The sequence below is a fragment of the Mytilus galloprovincialis genome, chromosome 3 (assembly GCF_965363235.1).
Source record: "Mytilus galloprovincialis chromosome 3, xbMytGall1.hap1.1, whole genome shotgun sequence".
NCBI lineage: Eukaryota > Metazoa > Mollusca > Bivalvia > Mytilida > Mytilidae > Mytilus > Mytilus galloprovincialis.
Window position 1 is genome coordinate 104876601 of NC_134840.1, and position 15820 is coordinate 104892420.

The 15820-nt window shown below is 31.8% G+C and overlaps 1 protein-coding gene and 1 long non-coding RNA gene across 2 annotated transcripts in view; both read left to right on the forward strand.

Annotated features, from left to right (window-relative positions):
• LOC143066687 (uncharacterized) lies at positions 1 to 5058 on the forward strand. Its single transcript, XR_012975742.1, has 4 exons — positions 1 to 79; positions 1901 to 2163; positions 3588 to 3695; positions 4371 to 5058. It is a non-coding gene; the product is annotated as an uncharacterized LOC143066687 (long non-coding RNA).
• A 7870-nt stretch (positions 5059 to 12928) lies between these two features.
• The window catches only part of LOC143069648 (calpain-9-like), a 45692-nt gene continuing 42800 nt past the window's right edge, over positions 12929 to 15820 (forward strand). The window contains exon 1 of the mRNA XM_076244390.1: positions 12929 to 13430. Within this exon, the coding sequence (XP_076100505.1) occupies positions 13071 to 13430 (360 nt within the window). The 5' untranslated portion in view covers positions 12929 to 13070. The remainder of the gene's footprint in view (positions 13431 to 15820) is intronic.

Genomic DNA, 15820 nt, shown 5'->3' on the forward strand with positions numbered 1-15820 from the left:
CGGAATAAAATAATTCAAACATAAACATGCAGTGAAATGCAGGAAATATATACAGTGCATTTATGCATTATCGATTTAAGTGAGTATATTTGTGAAAATTTTCTTTTAGGAAGTTTACCAAATAATTAATTGCTTCAGTATACAATATACTATGTAAACTATATGTATATCCGGGAGAGTAGTCACGTATATAAAATTACTCTTTCGCTTGTATACATTCTTTCTACAATACAAAATTGAGATATTACAAATTTACTGTTGATCATTGCTACTGAAACTTCGATGTTTTGGGGAGTAAACAAAGGAATATATATAGGAGCCTCTGGCCTTTGTTAGTCTTGTATTATTTTAATTTTAGTTTCTTGTGTACAATTTGGAGATTAGTATGGCGTTCATTATCACTGAACTAGTATATATTTGTTTAGGGGCCAACTGAAGGACGCCTCCGGGTGCGGGAATTTCTCGCTACATTGAAGACCTGTTGGTGACCTTCTGCTGTTGTTTTTTTCAATGGTCGGGTTGTTGTCTCTTTGGCACATTCCTCATTTCCATTCTCAATTTAATTGAAAATGCTAAGTCATCATTTCAATGCAAATTTTAATGATACTTATATCATATTCTAATAAATGCATGTGTGTTTTAATTAATGTATGTTTTCAAACATTGAATAAACAAAATTTGGGAATGAAGGTGATATATATTTTTATTAAGTTGTATACATATATCTTTTTTTGAATTTAAGTTATAGACATTTTTTTTTAATTTTAGCTCTAGGTTCCAATGTGTGGTTTTTTGTTTATTTGGATCTATAAATGCTGTTTTGTTGGCATGTATGAATGAAGAAAAACTCTTTTAAATTTCGTTGCTTATTAAATTTGTTCTCGAACTTTAGATTAAAATGATTTTGGTTTCATTAGCATTCTTTTAGAAACTACAAGACAACAAGGTGCAATAATACATGTTTATTAACTATTGATGAATTAATTGTGTCTCTCCGAATTTATTTAGAGTATATAGAATTATGAATTATTAGAAAAAATGTCAGAAAAGCGCTGTTGTCATTTTATCACTTTGTTATTCTTCACAGATATTTCAAATGGGTTTACTAGTATTCCTTTTTTTTTTATAAATTTTCAATGTTGTTTTGTTTAAATTTGATTTAACATTTAAATGTTTCTAACCCAAATTAAATTCTCGTATACACATTTTTCGAAAGGGTAAAAAAAAAAAATGATTTGATGATAGATCAGAAAATTTCCCTAGTTTCCAGGGACATCTGGGGTCAGTTTTTGGCTTTCGCTTTCTGTCGTGTTTGATTGTGTATTTTGCCTCCTCACATTTTGCGATTGCTCATTCGTAGTTGAAATATTTTTTGAATATACTCTGAGTAAACACTCAGAGTATATTCTTTTTTCCTTCATTTTCAAATACTATGGGTATGTTTTGTCTTGAAGTCTAAAAATGCAAAATATATAAAATTGCAGGACAAAACCATATATATTTTTTGACAATTTCGTGTAATCAAAAGTTAAAATTCATCGTTATAAATATTAAAATTGGGGTTTTTTTTTTGTCACTATTTGTTTTATGTTTCGGGGTTTTTGTCTATTCTATGCTCTATTTTGTTTTAGCATTATTATGTTTCATTTATTGTTAATATTTTTATAACTATGAAAATAAAAATTAAGATTTCTATTAAATCTGTTCCAATGATGAAATATGCAATGCATTCTATATAATTTATAAAAAAAAAATTGTCTACTGCAGTAAAAAAAATATCACAAAAAACATTTCAAATATGGCATTATCCTCTCTGTGCATGTATGTATATCTATACCTGTCACAGGTAAAAATTTCATTTTTTCGTATAGAGTACTTAGTCTGTAATTTTCATTTCCAGTCTACATTCAAAAAGCATAACATACAAATATGCTGGACTTTCAAATTCAAAATGGCGAGCTATGCAACCTTGAAGAGGCTCTATATGACATTTTCTCAAAATCCAAATGTAACAATGTCCTTGATGAATCCCTAGCAGCATTTGAAACAGGAGATCTGTCGCATCTGGTCAAGGAAGAATTGAAATGTACAATACAAACAAGAAGACTTGCAAAAGGACAAGACGAACTCAAAGTAGACTTTTCTGCCGAAGTCAAGTACCAGGTAGAATTATAATTTTTAGTAACTTTTTTTTAACAAAGTATTTTCTTAGTCTATACCCGCTGACTAAAATGTCTTTTTGTTGGTCTAAAGAAAATTAAAAACAACGTAAAAAGCAAAAAAAAATAATATATTAATGTCAATATATTTGATTGTTCACTTAGTGACTAGTCACATATGTAAATTTCAATTTAGTCTAATTCAAATTAAAAACATTATATACTAACATGAAATTTGCTCGAGATAAAATATTCAACTAGAATAAAGTAAATTGGCATCAAACGGTATGCATGTTAAGTTAAGTAAGATTGTTTTTCTTTTGTTGGCTAGTGAGTTTTGAAATGCAATTAAGTCGTAAAATATTTTTTTTTCAAAAAAGATACTGCCTTTAACTTTTTAAACAGGTTCAACCGACCATTTTTTTTTTCTTAAAATGTTTTATACCAAGTCAGGAAAATGGCCATTGTTATATCATAGTTCATTTCTGTGTGTTACATTTTAGTGTTGTGTTTCAGTTATGTCGTAGTTCTCCTCTTTTATTTGATTGTTTCCCTCAGTTTTAGTTTGTAACTCGGATTTGGGTTTTTTTCTGAATCGATTTGTGAATTTCGAACATCGGTACACTACTGTTGTGCACTTTACGTAATTCCAATCAAAGGGACGATATAATTATGCGTATACAGTATAGTATAAAGTAAACCATACATATAGAGTATAATATAAAACAAACTAGGTTTGAACGGAAATAATATTTTACTGGTTGTTTTTTTCGCAAGTTTGGACATGTTGTGACATGTAAGTTCCTACATTTACATGATTGCTATGTTTAGATATGACAAACCCCGATCAATCCAGCAATAAAATATACATGTATAGCTTTTATAAAGAGTATACGTTTAGAGGTATCACCATAATGACAAGCCTTTGTTTTGCACTTTTTTCAATCACATTTCAATAGCCAAGTGTGTTGTGTATGCATATGCATGTACATGTGGGTTATTGCTCAATGTTCGATATACAACATGCGCTGATCTTTCTATAAGATATATCCCATTTTATATACTGCCAGTTCAAAACCGTCTTTAGGTCAAATAAAAAAAAAGCAAATAAAAAAATTAGATAAACGCGAATTCTGGCAAATAGTTGAAAAGAAACCATATGAACTTTTGTTATTTTGTGTACAAATATTCCATAACGTTTTCCTTTTCATGCAATGTAAGTTACGGACTCAACAAATTTAAAAGGGAGTGGTTCCGTTGTTATTAGTATACAAACAAGTGGGTTTAAAACTGTCTCAACCCTTATTTCGCAAGATTTGGTTTTAGGTATTCGAAGAAAGATAAGTTGTGCACCCGGTTTTGAGCTGTACTAAATGCGGTAAAATTTCGAACTTATTATATTGGTCAAATGTACTTTTAATTTTAAAGCTTACAGAAGATGAACAGAACAAAATTGTAAGAAGACGAGAACAAAATAGAATGGCGGCCAGGAGGTTTCGCAAGAGACGGAAACAAAATAAGAAAACACTCTCCGAGGTAAATTGGTTCGATTGAAATATGCTATATTTTGGGGGAAATCTGGATGCTTTACGTGCATACCTATGCATGATATGTACACTTGTAAGCAAAGGTTGCATGAACTAAGGAAAATGAAAATGGAACTAAAAATAATCGCAAAAATAGGTACAAAATATTAGAACATTTTTCATAAAATCTCATCACTGCAAAATCAGAGAAAACACAACACAAATAAAATCAAACAAAAACAACTTTTAAAGAATCATAATAAATTTACACCAATACAAACAACTATTTTCACAGAAAACACTAAAAACTCATCCACATAGAAACGATTTTTGAGACACGAAAGTATGAAATCTGACTGAATATCGTGATAATCGGACAGAATAAAAAAGCAGCAATAACAGATAACAAAAAACGAACAAACAAGAAATCATAACTAAATTTATGGGCAAAATGAAACCATGTGCAATGTCTCTTTGCTCTCTGGTGTTAAGCATTCATGAGCATAGAGTAAATATGAGGAACCATTCGTAACCGGACAACACATGAGTATCAAAACTACATCTCCTCTGCTACTTCAGCACATGATCATCAAAATAAGCATCCCTTCGCCTCTTCAAAAATTACAACACAGCTCTTCAAATCTTACAACACAAAATCATCATTAATGCATCTTTTTATTTACAGATCCAAGATCTTGAACGTGATAATGATGTAAAGACTGCTGAAATTAAGAGTTTGCGGGAAGAAAAAGAGACGCTTTTAAAACTTTTAAATGATCACTTACTTGTTTGTCCGGGCATCCAAACGACTTTGTAGAAAATATTGATTGTTGTGATTTGAATAAGAAAATTTGTGTTGCTATTCGTTTGCTTGTTGTTCAAATTGTTTGTGAATTGTGTATATGAGAAAGTGCGTGTTTAAAAAATAATTTATACATATTTTTAAATTATTAAAGTTATATACTGTTATAAATCAATACGTTGAAAAATCAGCAAACATGACGCAGATATTTATCAGAATTTGTGATGTATGCAATGTTTTGGTTGGTAAATGTGCATATAATTGTGTTTAACATGTTTAATATGTATACGGTTTGTAAGCCATTATAAAAAATAAATTAAGCATCGAGTTACCACTTATTTAACAATTATGTAGTTTATTTCAAAAGATTTTCTCCAGAAACTAAATTTATCTTGTTAAACTTTACCCAAATAAGGTTTGACTATCTGATCTATACCTATATATGGTATAATCTAGGTTATTGCAACTCGTGTACTAATGCAAAACGTTTGTGGGTGGTGGGGTTTTCCAAATTCTTTCACATGTCACCGACTATCAAACATGTATTTTGAGGTTAAGAAATGTAACGGCGAAAAAAAAAGAGTTTAGCCATTTAAACTCCCGACCTTGACTTAATTGCACGTATATAGGTTTTCTAAAGTCTTTTCTTAATTCTTTACCGTCAGGTACATTTTTTTCTGTTATTGAATTAACCTATGTATTTAATTGAAAAATAAAACGAATTCTGTTTATTGACTAAATGAAAAACAAACTCGTTTCTATGCTTTCTTTTAATAATTGAAGAAATCTTATCATAGTACTTGTTTGTAGGTGTATTGAAAAAACAGTAAGGTTTAAAAGAATTGGACTATAATTATATATTGATTTAAAAAATGTAATATATTTAAATCTAGCTTGCAAATATATTACACTGTTTCCTATTTAGCTAAGTTGCTGTGTTGTACGTCAGCTTGGTGTGATTTTGTAATGATTATGTGGCAACTTTTTTTGTCAATGTCCTCTGTTTCGTAAAAAAAATGCCTATATACCTATACTACAATAAAGGTGAATTGCTATATTTCTAAGTTGCTGTGTTGTACGTCAGCTTGGTGTGATTTTGTAATGATTATGTGGCAACTTTTTTTGTCAATGTCCTCTGTTTCGTAAAAAAAATGCCTATATACCTATATTACAATAAAGGTGAACTGCTATATTTGCATGTATTAAATAAGGATAAGTGTAAGGGTACTGAGACAACAGCCATATGCAAGAGGTGTTAGGAAAACAAGGATATAGGACAATTAATGTAAATGGGAAATTATTATGCAATTTCTCTCAAATCAACGGCTTCTTTATAACAGGCTCTCTCTCTATATTCCCATACAAAGAAATACACAAAGCAACATAGAAATCCCCTGATGAAAAAACAACAAATCAGATAGATCATATAATGGTACGTGGGGATATGAGGCCATCAATATTAGATAAAAGAGTAATGAGAGGAGCAGATGTGAATAGTGACCAAAGTAAGGTCAAAGATTGGAATCAAACTGACACGAAATAAAAGTGACGAGAACAAAAGCAAGAGGGAGAGATGTGACATAAACAATCTAAAAAATAATATCACTAAAATCCTAACATGTGAAAGAAAGAGGCAACACACAGGAGTAAAAAGTAAAGAAGGAGAATTGAAAAGTGAAAGGAACTATATACTGAATAGATGGGTAGAACATCTCAGTGAAGTTTTAAATAGGCAAGACCTTCATCCAATTTCAGAGGAAGATGTAGATCTGGCTGAAAATATAATAGACGAGATTGAATTAGGAGAATGGACAGTAACTGAAGTTAGGCGGGGAGTGACTCTTTTACCTGTTCTCAGTAATTATTCTGCAGAATGCTTATAAGATCTTTAAGAGGGGAGATATGACAGATTGTAACAATTGACGAGGAGTGACTCTTGTACCTGTTCTCAGTAAGTATTCTGCAGAATGCTGATAGAAAGAATAAAAGAAGGAATAGACAAAAGATTAAGGAATGAACAGGCAGGATTTATATCAAACAGAGGAACAACTGAACAGATTTTTTATCCTTCAAAACATACTTAGGGAAACAAATGAATTTAATCAAGCTTTTTATAGACTTTGAAAAAGCATTTGACTCAGTCCACCGAGAGAGTCTATGGAAGATCATTAAGAGCTATGGAATACCAAGCAAGATCATAAGAACCATAAAAGGAATATATACATGGAATTTAGTGTTCCGTTATCGATCAGGGAGAAACTTCAGAATGGTAGAACGTGGATTCTAACCCCTCAAAATATAGACTGGATCATGCGAAAAAACAACTGCAGACAAAGCCAGAGGGGTAAGATGGAACTTTAATACTGTTCTAGAAGATTTTGAATTAGCTGACGACATCGCGCTTCTTTCCTCAAAACTTAACGACCTTGACGAGAAAACGCAGAAATTTACAACAGAAGCTGAAAAAGAGGGACCAGAGTGACAGCCAAACTCATAAATCGAAAGTAAACTGACAACGCATGGCTAAAAATGAAAAAGACAAACAGACAAACAATAGTACACATGGCACAACATAGAAAACTAAAGAATAAGCAACACGAACCCCACCAAAAACTATGGGTGATCTCAGGTGCTTCGAGAGGGTTACAGATCCTGCTTCACAAGTGGCATCCGTCGTTGGAATGAAACTTAACCCCCAAAAAGTGTAAAATTCAGAGATACAAACAAACAAAAAGTAAAGAACTGATAACACTATAAAACGAGAAAGTAGAAGATGCAGACAAGTTCGTTCACCTAACTGGGGGCAGTCATGGACAAAGAGGGAGGAGGAAGTAGCGACACCAAGAACAGAATACAGACAGCAACAGGGACATTCATTCGTCTTAAGAAATATATGGTATACAAGAGGAATTGGCCGAAAAACAAGAATACACCTGTATAATTGTATGAATGTGAAACATGGAAACTCACAAACGTCGAAGAAAAGAAACAGTTAACTGAATACTATACAACACCAATGCCTAAGAAAAATCCTAAAATTCAGATGGCAAAGTAAAACATTAAACAAAACAGTAAACGAAATTGCTAACACCAGAAACATCAGTTGTGAAATAAGTATGAGAAGGTGGACATGGATATGACACATATTGAGGCGTGAATAAGACAACAGTTATGCTGCACTACAATGGGCACCGGAAGGGAAAAGAACCAGAGGAAGGCCGAAAACTAAATGGAGAAGAGCAACAGAGAAAGGAAGTAACCAACAAGGATGGACAATATGAAGCGTAGCAAGAACAGTGGCAAAAGATAGAAAAGGGTGGAATGGCAGCGTGGAGGCCTTATGTGACATCTGACCCGGAGAGAATTAAGGGTTAAGGGAAAGAGTAGATTTATTTACAATGCAAGAGCCTTATACAGCCCTGGAATGGATCGGAATGTCGTTGTTCTGTTTCTCTTGAATAATGTTTTGGTTATAGCGCCAACATTTACACTGATAAGCTTAACTTTTGCATTTTGCTTTTAATTTTGGATGTGTAGTTGTTGGTTTTGCTTCATTATAGTTGTGCTTGAATTGTTTTGTTTTATTTTTCGCTATGTCTCAGTTTTAGTATGTTTAGATTTGTAGTTTGGTATTGCTTTGCGTGTATTTTAATATGCCTGTGCTGTATTTATATGTATGTTGCTTAAATATCTTATCTGCATGCTCTCTGTTTTAATGTTTAAATATTGTTTATATTCAGCAAAAAGCTCTCGACAGCTTATTTTGTAATGGAATATGTGAACCGAATCAAAAGAATACTTCTGTATTCGTATATTCAGGGCTGAGGTTGTGTGTATGAAAATCGACAGCATGAAATTGAGAATGGAAATGGGGAATGTATCAAAACGACAACAAACCGACCATAGAGCAGACAACGGCATCTATGTTTTTAGAATAAACCGCAGTGTAACGTTGAGGGCTTTTGGTGTCAGATCTGGTCATGTGTTTTAGAAAAATTAAATAGTGGGTGAAGTATACAAAAATCAGAATAGATGTTGACGCAAAAGAAAATAAACTAACACAATGTTAAAAAAAATGTGTTTCATTCAATCTATTTCAAATATAAATCTATCGTAACTTCCGTCATATTTTGTTTACCGAAATCAGTGATCTTTATTTTGATTAGATTGTGTTTCGTAAAAGCGAATCATGCATGGTATGTATCAGCAGAGTAAAACATCTATTAGACAATCTCCCATACAGACAGAGTTATCCTCCTCAAGATTAAGGAGGAAAGGACGATAACTCTCTCTGTATGGGAGATTGTCTAAACTATCTCATCCATCACATTATCCAACCATTTAATCTAATACATGACAATACCAGTTCTATAACAAAAAAAGAGACAATATACTTTATGTACAAGTAACAAAGAGAAACTATCAATGGGATCTATGTTAAAACACTATACAACAGAGGCAAACAAAATATAGTTCATAACCAGGCACGCCGATTATACGAGTAAGAACGGTACGAATCATACAAAACTCTTCACACAAAAGTGGGGTATATAAACAGGTAATCTTGTAACCTTCCTCAAGAAAAAAAAACTTCAAAAAAGAACGGCACTTCTCACCCCAAATAAAAAAAAATCAAAACAAACGCTCCAATGGCTTATAATTCATTTGTTTCGTTATATAAAATGTTCACAAGGTAAACAGAGTTGTTCCCCTTACTTTGTGTCTGCTGTTTCTCTTCATGATATCGGTGCTTTATATTACTGACTACGATATAGGTTTCACTGATTGTTGACGTCCGAACAGTAACCTATAGTTGCGTTCGTCTATGCCATTTGGCCTTTGGAGGATAGTTGTCTTATGGGTAATCGGACGATTGTGTGCGTTGTGTGCATTTTTGGGGGTATCAAACCATGATAAAAAATTGTTAAAAATTTCAATTGGGTTTCCTTCTTTCAAAACGTTTGACACTAACTATCTGAAATTTGACCAACATACATTACTGGTACTTTTGAAAGCACAAATGATTGAAGATTGCGTAGAACACAAACTTGAAAGATAAATAGAGATATTTATTTTTACTTTATTTTAATTCAGTAAGAAATTGTGTAACTAAATTGTGTTCACTTTAATTTGCTGACAAGTTTAGACGTCGTGTTCATTTTAGGACCTTATCGAACCTACTTCTTTTAATATTGAAAGTAAATAAACTAAAGATATTTCATTAAAAATAACGTATTTTAAAGATCTGAATTGGTTGGGAAAAGCATTTTCCAAAGGAAGAATACAAACAAACTTCTTGTTTATGACGAACAACAAAAATTCCATGCTGTGCATCTTCTCTCGTCCCAGCTATACCAAATTTATACCGCCTCTGTCTTTCAAAGGCGCTCTCATTTTTTGAACATACGAAGAAAGATAATTCTAAATATGAAAAGTTAGAAAATTGCATTTATTCATAATAGTAAGTAACGTTATTCTTAAATGTCTTCAAAATAGCCTAATGTAACTCTTGTGTCGCTAATGGCTGCTTGATTCAACTAGAAGACTAATCGATTCGAAAATATACAAGTTTGAACTACTACTACTACTACTACTAAGTTTGAACTACAACTACTACTTCTCCTTATATGTTTATCCATCTTTGGGTTTCATAACCTTTAGCTTTGAAAGAATTTTTTTTTGTAAAAAGCACCACATACACATTTTAAACGTTTCTCTTCAATCAGTAAACATAAAGAAGAATCTTTGCGACCCCCCTCCCTCCAAAAAAACAAACAAACAAAAACAAACAAAACAAACAAACAAACGAAAAATAACCAGCGACAATAAAACAAATAAAAAAAATCAATATTTTATTTGTTTGTTTCATTAATTACATGAACTTTGCATAGGGTAATTAGAGTTGCCCCTCTTGCATTGTATCTGCTTGATATCAATTATTAACGGGTTGTTTTAGGGGGCCTCGGTGGCCGAGTGGTCTAAGAGTTACTACTGTAATCACTAGCCAGTCAACACTGAGGTTGTGAGTTCGATCCCCGCTCGTGCGGGTGCACTTAATTCCAATCTTAATTGACTAGGACTGTCAGTTTTCCTATCGAAGGTCGGTGGTTTTCTCCGGGCACTACGGCTTCCTCCACCAGTAAAAACTGGCTACAATGAAATAGCCTAAATGTGGTGCTTAAAAGTGGCGTCAAAACACCAAAAATCAATCAATCAATCAACGAGTTGTGTTAATATGTTTGAAATAGATTTGTTTCGCGTTTCGTTATATTTGGGCTTTTTACAGCTGACTATATGTCATTTGTTTTATTTACTGTTGGTGACTTATAACAGGTTTCATCCACGCCATTTTGGTCTTTGGTCGATATTTGTCTTATATGTAATCATTGCACATCATAAAATAGAAATTATTTCCCCAAGATGTCCTTTATTTGATACTAAAATTTTGAATGGAAATGTTAAAAGAATAAACTAGTACATCGACTTAGAAACAGAATAATGAGATGTGAGGTATAATAGCCAATGCAAAAAGTATCCACCTTGAACTAGAGGACAAAGATGCCCTTATCAGTTCATGTCAATTGTTTACTTCAGAATATGTTTGTAGTGTCGAAATGTCGTTAACACCATGCACTTACATCTACTTTTACAGTTTCAACCAAGTTCTTCTAAAGCAGAATGTCAAATTATATTTTATTCTGATTCCAGTGTCAGCAATTATGACAATCGAGTACTTTCTTAAGCTTCAGATCTGTTTTGTTGTTCGATCATTACTGCTACGTCTCAGATCTGTACTTAGTGTTTTTGTTGTTGGGGTGTACATGTACCCGGTCACGTCCACATGTTTTTAACGTATGTATTTCTATTTGAATCATTCTGATGAGTTAAGCCTTGTTCAACTGATTTTTTATAGTTCTTTCTTATGTTATACTATTACACCACTGTCCAAGGTTAGGGGAAGGTGGATCCCGCTAACACGTTTAACCCCGCCCCATTCTGTATGTATGTGCCTGACCTAAGTCAGGAGCCTGTAATTCAGCGGTTGTCGTTTGTTTATGTGATAAATTTTGTTTTTCGTTCATTTATTAGGCCGTCAGTTTTCTCGTTTGGATTGTTATACATTTGTGATTTCGGGGTCTTTTAAAGCTGACTATATGCGGTATAGGCTTTGCTCATTGTTGAATGACGTACGGTGACCTTTAGCTGTTAATTTCTGTGTCATTTGTATGGCAAGTCGTTTTACTATCTTTTCGAATTTCAAGATATCTAATATGATATATAAGATATCTTATATAATTTAATTTTAATACGATGTCTAATATATTATATGAGATATCTTATAGATCATATAAGCTATCTCATATAGTTTATAAGATATCTTATAAAGTATATGAAATGATTTTTTATATAATATATCTTACATACTTTATAAGATATCTTATATAGTTTATATATCTTATAAAGTTTATAATATATTTTTTATAGTTCATAATATATCTCACAAATTATATGAGATATCTTACAAATTATATGCGATATCTTATATAGTTTATAAGATATCTCATATAGTTTGTAAGATATCTTGTGAGATATATTATGAACTATAAAAAATATATTATAAACTCTATAAGATATATTATAAACTATATGAGATATATCATTTAATATTAAAGATATCTTATTAACTATTTAAGATATCTCATATAATATATAAGATATCTAATTCAAACTGTTTTCATCAGATATCTCATATAAGATATCCTTAAGTTCATAAGATATCTTATAAATCTTTTTTTAGATAATATACTTTATGTAAGATATCTCATATAGTTTATAAGATATCTTTTATAGTTCGTGAGATATTTTATATAGTTTATTAGATACCTCATATAATTTATAAGATATCTTATAAAGAAAACTGTAGATAAGGTATTTTATATAAGATATCTCATTAACTATATAAGATACCTCATAAAATATATAAGATATATAAATAAGATAATGATTCATTTTCTTTGCAAATCATGTAATCAAGAAGAAAATATAGTACAGTAGACAGTCGAACAAAAAGGAATGTTTATAAGCAAATCATATTTTTTATAAATTAAAAAATTTTCAATGATATTTCGTTCAGTTAGAAACTTTGATTGATTGTTGGTTGCTTAACGTCCAGTGGCAAATATTTCATGCATATTCAGGACGAGATCAAGTTCACAATAAATACAATAGGTAGGTCCTGTCATAATAGAGGTCATTTGAGATGATGGTCGGGGGAATTTGCACTGCCACAAGATAATGAGGGTTAGAAACTTTGAAGATTCGGTATTATTAAAATATCTTAGTTTTATGTGAATTAAACCCCTTCGTTACCTCTTAACACGACACGCCTCCCTCGCATGGAAAGCCAATCAGATTACCTCTTTCTTGTTAAGTAGGAAACACCATTTCGAATACAACATCCGGAGGAAATGCATGTGAAAAATGTCAACAAACATCATTTACCTGAAAAGAAATGTTTTCATGCATAGTGCATCTGTCGATGAGTTTTAAATATTTAAAATATGACGTAGCAATCAACACATCATGGCTTTTGCATCCTCTAGTAGGGCTGTGTATAGTAGACCTATAAAAAAGTTTGATAACTCAAAAGTACTAGTAGACGACAAGCCAACTTATGCCAACGAACCGCCTAAAAATTTACCACATCAGTATCAGAATGGGAGCCCTTTTGACAAAGTTAATAAGGTTGGTGTGTCTCGTCCCTTTAACAGAGAGACAGAAACTCATAGCAAGCATCATCGTGGGAAAAGCAATTTTGATAACATTCGGTCTGAGTGTTTGAGGAGGAGAATTTTGTATGAAGACCCTGATTTTCCTGCTAAAGACTCTTCTATTTATTACAGTCGGACTTTGCCATATAGAATTGAATGGAAAAGACCTTATGTAAGTGATTGTATACAGGTACCTCCCTATTTATCCTTTAAACTGTGGCATTTTTACAATGAACTTTACAGTACCAGCTTATGCAGGTGTGGGGTACAGCACCAGAAGAAAGACAGCAAAACTAATTACTCATACATGTTTCTCTAATTTTTGCGCTATTTTCACATTTCTTGATGGGTGTGAGAAAAAAGATTCTCACTAGTAAAAATTCTGATCTCTGCAAATGATCATGATATTTGGTTGAAATTTAATTGTAACTTTAAATTTTCTTGGTTTCTTCTGAGTTGTCCTATTGTGACATCATGAAAAAAGGTGACCATGTCTGATGACATCCCATAAAAAAATACACAGCTTTCTACAAATCTTTGAAAAGGAAGGATAAAAATCATTAGAGAAACAGATTCCACTACTATCGACAGTTACATTTTAACTATTTAAAAAGCTCAGGAAGCCTTGCACTTTAAATATTAAAATTTAACTCATAAACTGTCTCAAGTAGAGAAATATCGTTACACACTTGTTGCAGTTGTGGAATCTATATAAAAGCATATATAAATTATCAATGATAAAAAATTTACTCCTTTCGATACTAATCATGCATACATGTACATGTAAATTTGTAGCTACAAAATGAGATTGAACATTTGAAAATTGGCTCATTTAATGCTAGCGGTTGCGAAAAAAACGGATGTTTGACACTTAACGGTAAAGGGCATTCCTTGTTGATTATCTTGTGTGACCAAAAATTTTGTTTAATATCCCTAAACATCATGAACAAAACTCAACAACAATTTTTCATGTAAAATTTTTAGGCATCATTTTATTAAACAATAAACACAAATGTACATTTTGTAGGGAGTCTCATTGAGGAGAGAGGGTGGTCTGATCCTAGATCCCACTTACTGCTTAATGAAAATTCCTGTTTTCACGCTTATTTATTTAACTTTTACGTCTCGTGTTTAAAAAACCCCAGTAAATTCAGCATCACGCTTAAACCCCAACGAGACCCACTTTGTATATGAGATACATGTACATTTTGTACATGATAAACTCAAGTATATGTACAATGTATTATACCAACAATCACCTGACAATAACATAATTATTGGTAAGATGTCTCAAATGCAATGTACATGTATTAAAGATAATTAACAATTAACAAATGATCAGTGGGTTCATTACAATAAGCTTTTAAGGACTACATGTAGTTATAACCCACTTAACATGCTTAACATTCTGTTAGGTACAATGTATACATGTACAAATGTATCTGCAATGATGTACATGTCCTTTGTTTTTTAGAATTTATAATCATTCTTTTACATACATGTACATGTATGTTGATATATCCTTAAGTCCTATATATCATGTATATAGCTATTATCCATCCTTATCATACAGAAATTGAACCAACTATAGAGTTTTTCTCATTTGTTTTTCAATTTCTGTATGTACACTGGAATTGAATTTTACAGTTGTAAGGATTTTTTTGCAGAATGTCATGAATTGAATTACTGTAACCATTTTTTGCATTTATTAAATGACATTTATTGCCCTTGGGTCAAAACATTACAAATCTGAAACTTGACATAAAATTAACATCAGCAATGTAATCATACAAACAAGATAAAAAGTGTTGAACAAAAACCTCTACAAATATATGAGTAGAACATGTATGATTAGTTTTCAGAAATAAATTTCTGTTAAACACAGATAGACATACATGTACATGAATAACATAATAAATTATTGAAACTGGAAAAAGATCTTTATATTAAATATTCACTTTGTTGAAAATATTGTCAATATTTTCAAAAATTTATGGAAACAATGCCTTATTTGCCTTTAGAGGCTGATTTAAGGTGGAAGGGGCCCCTTTTGCGGAAAAAAAATAGTTGAATATTTAGGAAATCACTGAAGCATGACTGGGGCAGGCCCCCTCTTGGGCAGTCATGATCAGTGGGCCCCCACTTATGGAAATTTCTGGATCCGCCACTGTCCTCAACCTTTATATTTGGCACAATTTTAAGGGAGTTTGGTTTTATAATATCTTTGATTTGGCCTTTCAATTGTTTTGATGCAAGCATTCTTTAAATTTTAGTCTTGTGATATAAATGTTTAAGAAAAGTGCCTCTGGCATACAAAATCATAAGCATGATATGGTATTTTTGATGATATTTTACATGCATGTACATAATTGTAGGCTGGAAGGAATTTTGATTAGTGTAAACATTTGTTATTGGAGGTTAATTAGGATGTTTTGTACATGTACAAAATGAAACTATAAATGTTAAACATACAGGTGTATTGTAGAAGAACCTGTTACAAGTTTTTTTTTCACTCCCGATCGTACTTGTATAAGGTTGATAAAATGTTGGTTCATTTATATG